This window comes from Morone saxatilis, unplaced genomic scaffold (genome assembly GCF_004916995.1).
Source record: "Morone saxatilis isolate NCDOM2014 unplaced genomic scaffold, NCSU_SB_2.0 Contig15, whole genome shotgun sequence".
Taxonomy (NCBI): domain Eukaryota; kingdom Metazoa; phylum Chordata; class Actinopteri; family Moronidae; genus Morone; species Morone saxatilis.
This window is the reverse complement of record NW_023339707.1, coordinates 21,412-25,767: the sequence shown is the minus strand read 5'-3', so window position 1 is coordinate 25,767 and position 4,356 is coordinate 21,412. Positions and strand designations below refer to the sequence as shown.

Here is a 4,356-nt window from a genome sequence, read left to right as displayed (position 1 = left end):
CGGTGTGTGAATGTGTATGAAAGGCGCTATACAAGTACAGGTCAACATATATAATATATAATATTATCATCACTATCTTGTTGCTGCTGTTACAATCAACCAGGCGCAAAATCAAAAAGATCATGCAGATTTATTTTTTGGATGTATACATATATATCTATATGTAAGCCTATATAAATAACTTTAATACTTTAGTTAATATTATGACTTTATTCTCGTAATTTCCAAAAAAATGTAATATTTTTTTTCTTAGCCTGGTCCTAATACTCCGTCGTAATTGTGGAGGTTAACCTCTACACTACAAGACAGACTCAACCAGAAGTTCCCTTGCATTCATTTGTTAGAAATCTACTGAGCTGCTGCTAACAAACAGACGTCACAAGGTTGCCATTTAGGTATCGCGATAGTTCCCTAACCCCAGTACTTCCATCATGGCAGGCAGTAAGTTGGTGCTAGAAGGTAGAGTAAGTATAAACGCATTTATTTTAGGACTCAGCGTGGTTGTAATCCCATTGATCAGAACCTGGTTTGGACATCTTGACTGGGTCTTTGATTATCTGACGGAGACTGCCGGTAAAATAGCGATTTGTATCCACATTGCAGTTATCAACGGCCTCTTGCTAATCATATACAGGGGACCGCTATACAAGGTAAGCGCTGACGTTAGATAGGGTTAGCCAACTTCCTGGCTTCTGTTTATTTTCAGCTCTTTTTGAGTGAAGCGCACATAAGTTTTAGTGCCGTCCAGTTGGAACATATTTCAGCTAAAGGTTATGTGACGGAGTCTGACATGACTTATTGAGCTGGTTAGTTCTACTTTTAATGTTGAGCTGATGATGTTGGCTAACTGAATCACATAGCTAGCTAACATTGGCTACCTCTCCATGTTAATCTTATAAGCTTAAGAGGAACGAGACAGCTGGTCTTAATGTTCTCAAGATAGAAGCCTAAGCCAGGTAAATGTGCAGTGGCTTAACGTTACTACTTACCTGCCTCTTGGTATGTTTCATTTGATTTTATAAATAACGTTATACTTGTGACAGGTTGTGTGTGCTGGAAAGAAAGTGACAGAACCAAATCCAGAAAGCTGTTCATTCAGTGTTTGCCTCTCACAATGATTAAGATATTTGACAGATTATTATTAATTCTGATAAGATTCTCGCTAAAATAAAAAACTAAACTTTTAGAGCTGGTTTAGGTGACTCTAAAATGTAAGGGTGTACTCTATTGAGGTAAAGTATGCAGGAGTGGATCTAGACAAGTATTCATGGGGTAGCATGGGGACTTTAAGGGTCCAGTGTATAACTTAACTTAATATATTTATTATTTTTGTTCAGTTTGTGAAATAAAATGAAACAATGCATGAATGTGGCAAATATTGTGTTGTATGTTCCATAACCTCGAGATGCTGTGTTTATATCTTTTCAATGAACAATTCAACAAAATGTGTTATTTGTTAATGGGTGGCCAAGAGTTGGCATACAACTGTATTTTAACTCAAAAACATTACGTTATTGCAGCACAGCAGTAAAGCATTGAGTAAAAACTAAAAGTGGAATCAGTAAATTGTTGTTGTTTTTTCCAATTTACAGACATTTCTCCAAATACAGATCAAAAACAGATCAATTATGTGTTAATGTCGTTTTTTTAACATGTTATTTTTAAATTAATATAAATTAATGTGGTAAGTTTTACACCAAACTGAGGTGGCCAGGCATTTTAACAGTGGCGTTTCACCAATCATATATGTCCGCCTCGCAAAACGTTAACCATATGTCACCAAACTACTAGCCATTTTATTCTGAAGAATTGTACAAAAATTGCAATTTTCACTTTCTTCTGAAATCTCCTTGCAAACCATTGCAGCATGCATTGCAATATTTTTTCGAGAGGCAGCCATTAAAATCAGGCATTTTATAAGTGAGTTTTTTGCAACAGGTAATACATAATTAGAGTTAACATGTACCCCTTGAAACCTGCTTTTAATCTGATTTAGCAATGCAAGCTTAAGTACAAAGAAACTGGGTTGTGTTAGTAATGCAGGATGTTTGACCTAGGATAACCTGAGTGTTCTAACTCATTCTAGGTTGCTGTAAGAGCCTGTTTTCTGGGAGTTACTTTTGGCTGTGGCTTAATTATAAGCTTCTCTGAAACCACTTGGACACATTTTGGCTGGTATGTAGACGTGTTCAGATGTCACTGGTCATTTTGTATGATCAGTTTATTCATGTAGGCAAAGTGACGATGTGTTTACAATTTTATTTCATTGTCTTAATTTATTTGAAATTATATATATGTGTGTGTGTGTGTGTGTGTGTGTATATATGTATGTATATATATGTATATACGAGTAGCCACCCTATAATATGCCACAGACTTTATTTCGTATTGTTTTACACCACTGAATCACACTGAATTAAATTTGACTGAAATATGTAACTGATATTATTCTGTTTTATTTATGAAGCACCAAAGCATAACAGAAGTTATCTCAGGACACTTTTTTTTTTAACCATAGAACAGGTCTAGATGCTTTGATTATTTGTTAATAATGACCGTTAACCAGGGCAGGTACAATATTTCTACAACAGCGTCAATTTTGTAATCAGGGCCTGTTGCTCTTGAAAGTGAGTAGTAATGGTGCCTCTCTGCAGGTATATGTGCTCCCTGTCATTCTTCCATTACTCTGAGTACCTGGTGACAGCCATCATCAACCCTCGCAGCCTGTCATTGGACTCGTTCCTGCTCAACCACAGTGTGGAGTACACCCTGGCTGCTGTCTCATCATGGGTGGAGTTCACTGTAGAGAAGCTCACAGTTCCAGGTTGGTCCATCACTGCACTCAGTCCAGTCAGTACTGTTGTATGTATTTTGTTGTTGGCACGAAAAATGTTTGCCTGTCAATATTGCAGTGTATCAGTGTAACCACTGCTGAAGTAACAGGTGACTCAAGACTAAGTGGACATACAGAGACATGGCTGAGTTAATTGTTTGCTTACTGACCTGGGGTCCTTTGACATGAAGTCTGCAGTCAGACTCTTTTGCCAAAACAATTCAATTCAATTCAGTCTTTATTTGTCGATAAGGCGCGCAAAGCTGGGTCATAACAGAAGAGTTAATCTCAGGACACTTTTCCAAAAATAGAAGGTCCTAGAACCGGAAGCTCCTTATAACATTATTGTAGCAGAGACCCAACAGTACACCGGGTGACATGTCAGCCTGAAGCCTCAGCTGGAGTTATACTGGTAGAGAGAAATCCAGTGAGAGGATGTTAGAATATAGCAGATTGAGAAGTAGAGAAGTGAAACCTTACATTAAAATTGTTTAGAATAATCTGGAGTTTGATTAAAGCTATTCATACAAAAGGTTTGAAAATTGTGCACCAAATGATGCTTTCTAATCATAATTGCTGACATGCTCGGTGAAGGATTTCAGTCAGATCTCAGACGGAAGCAGAGGTCCATCACAGATCCTACTTGAGCTTCATCTGGACATACCATGATAAAGTGTGCAGAATCTTGTGATCCTGCACATTGTGTGTCCACAAGTGTTTGACCAGCCTGTCATCTCTCTCAGAGCTGAAGCAGCTAAACTGGTTGAGCTTCGTGGGTCTGCTCATGGTGCTGTGTGGTGAGGGCCTGCGTAAGGCGGCCATGTTGACAGCCGGCTCCAACTTCAACCACATTGTCCAGAATGAAAAGGCCCAGAGCCACGTGCTGGTCACCGACGGGGTCTACTCCTACTTCAGACACCCCTCCTATGTGGGCTGGTTCTACTGGAGCACAGGAACACAGGTGAGCTACAACAGTACTGCTCAGGTTGATAAATACATGCACAGCGAACTGCACTGTATGTGCAACACTTTCTATTTCTTTGAATAAGCTAATAGTTTAGAATATAGATCTAAAAATCTAAAATATAATTCTACTTGATTTGATCTGTTACATACGGGCTGTGGTCGCAGTAATGTTATAGAGGACAACTGTAACAAAGTGTAGGGCTACACAAATATGGCCAAAAGGACAATTAGGATTATTTTTATTAATATTGACATCAGGATTATTTCTAAGGATTATTCAATGATTTTAGGGACAAAATGTTTCTGTTACTACACAATACTTACATACATATTTAAATAAATAGAGCAATGCAGCACAAGTTAAACATAACTAAAGATTTTAATTTTGCCCATGTTGTCTCTGCTATTATTCCTCTTACTGCAGCCACACCATCCAGGAAATAAATATCTGCACAGGCTGCAGCTGCCGGCCACCATTGGTGGCTATTAGTTTCCAAAGTGATTGATTTGATATGCAGCAATTCAATTCAGTTCAATTTAATTTGTATAGCGCCAAT

The 4,356-nt window shown here is 38.1% G+C and overlaps 1 protein-coding gene across 1 annotated transcript in view; it reads left to right on the top strand.

Moving 5' to 3' along the window:
* The first annotated feature begins 406 nt into the window (after positions 1-406).
* icmt (isoprenylcysteine carboxyl methyltransferase) overlaps positions 407-4,356 on the top strand; it is a 6,880-nt gene continuing 2,930 nt past the window's right edge. The window contains exons 1-4 of the mRNA XM_035656846.1: positions 407-650; positions 2,087-2,175; positions 2,655-2,824; positions 3,577-3,794. Coding sequence (XP_035512739.1) covers positions 432-650; positions 2,087-2,175; positions 2,655-2,824; positions 3,577-3,794 — 696 coding nt within the window. The 5' untranslated portion in view covers positions 407-431. The remainder of the gene's footprint in view (positions 651-2,086; positions 2,176-2,654; positions 2,825-3,576; positions 3,795-4,356) is intronic.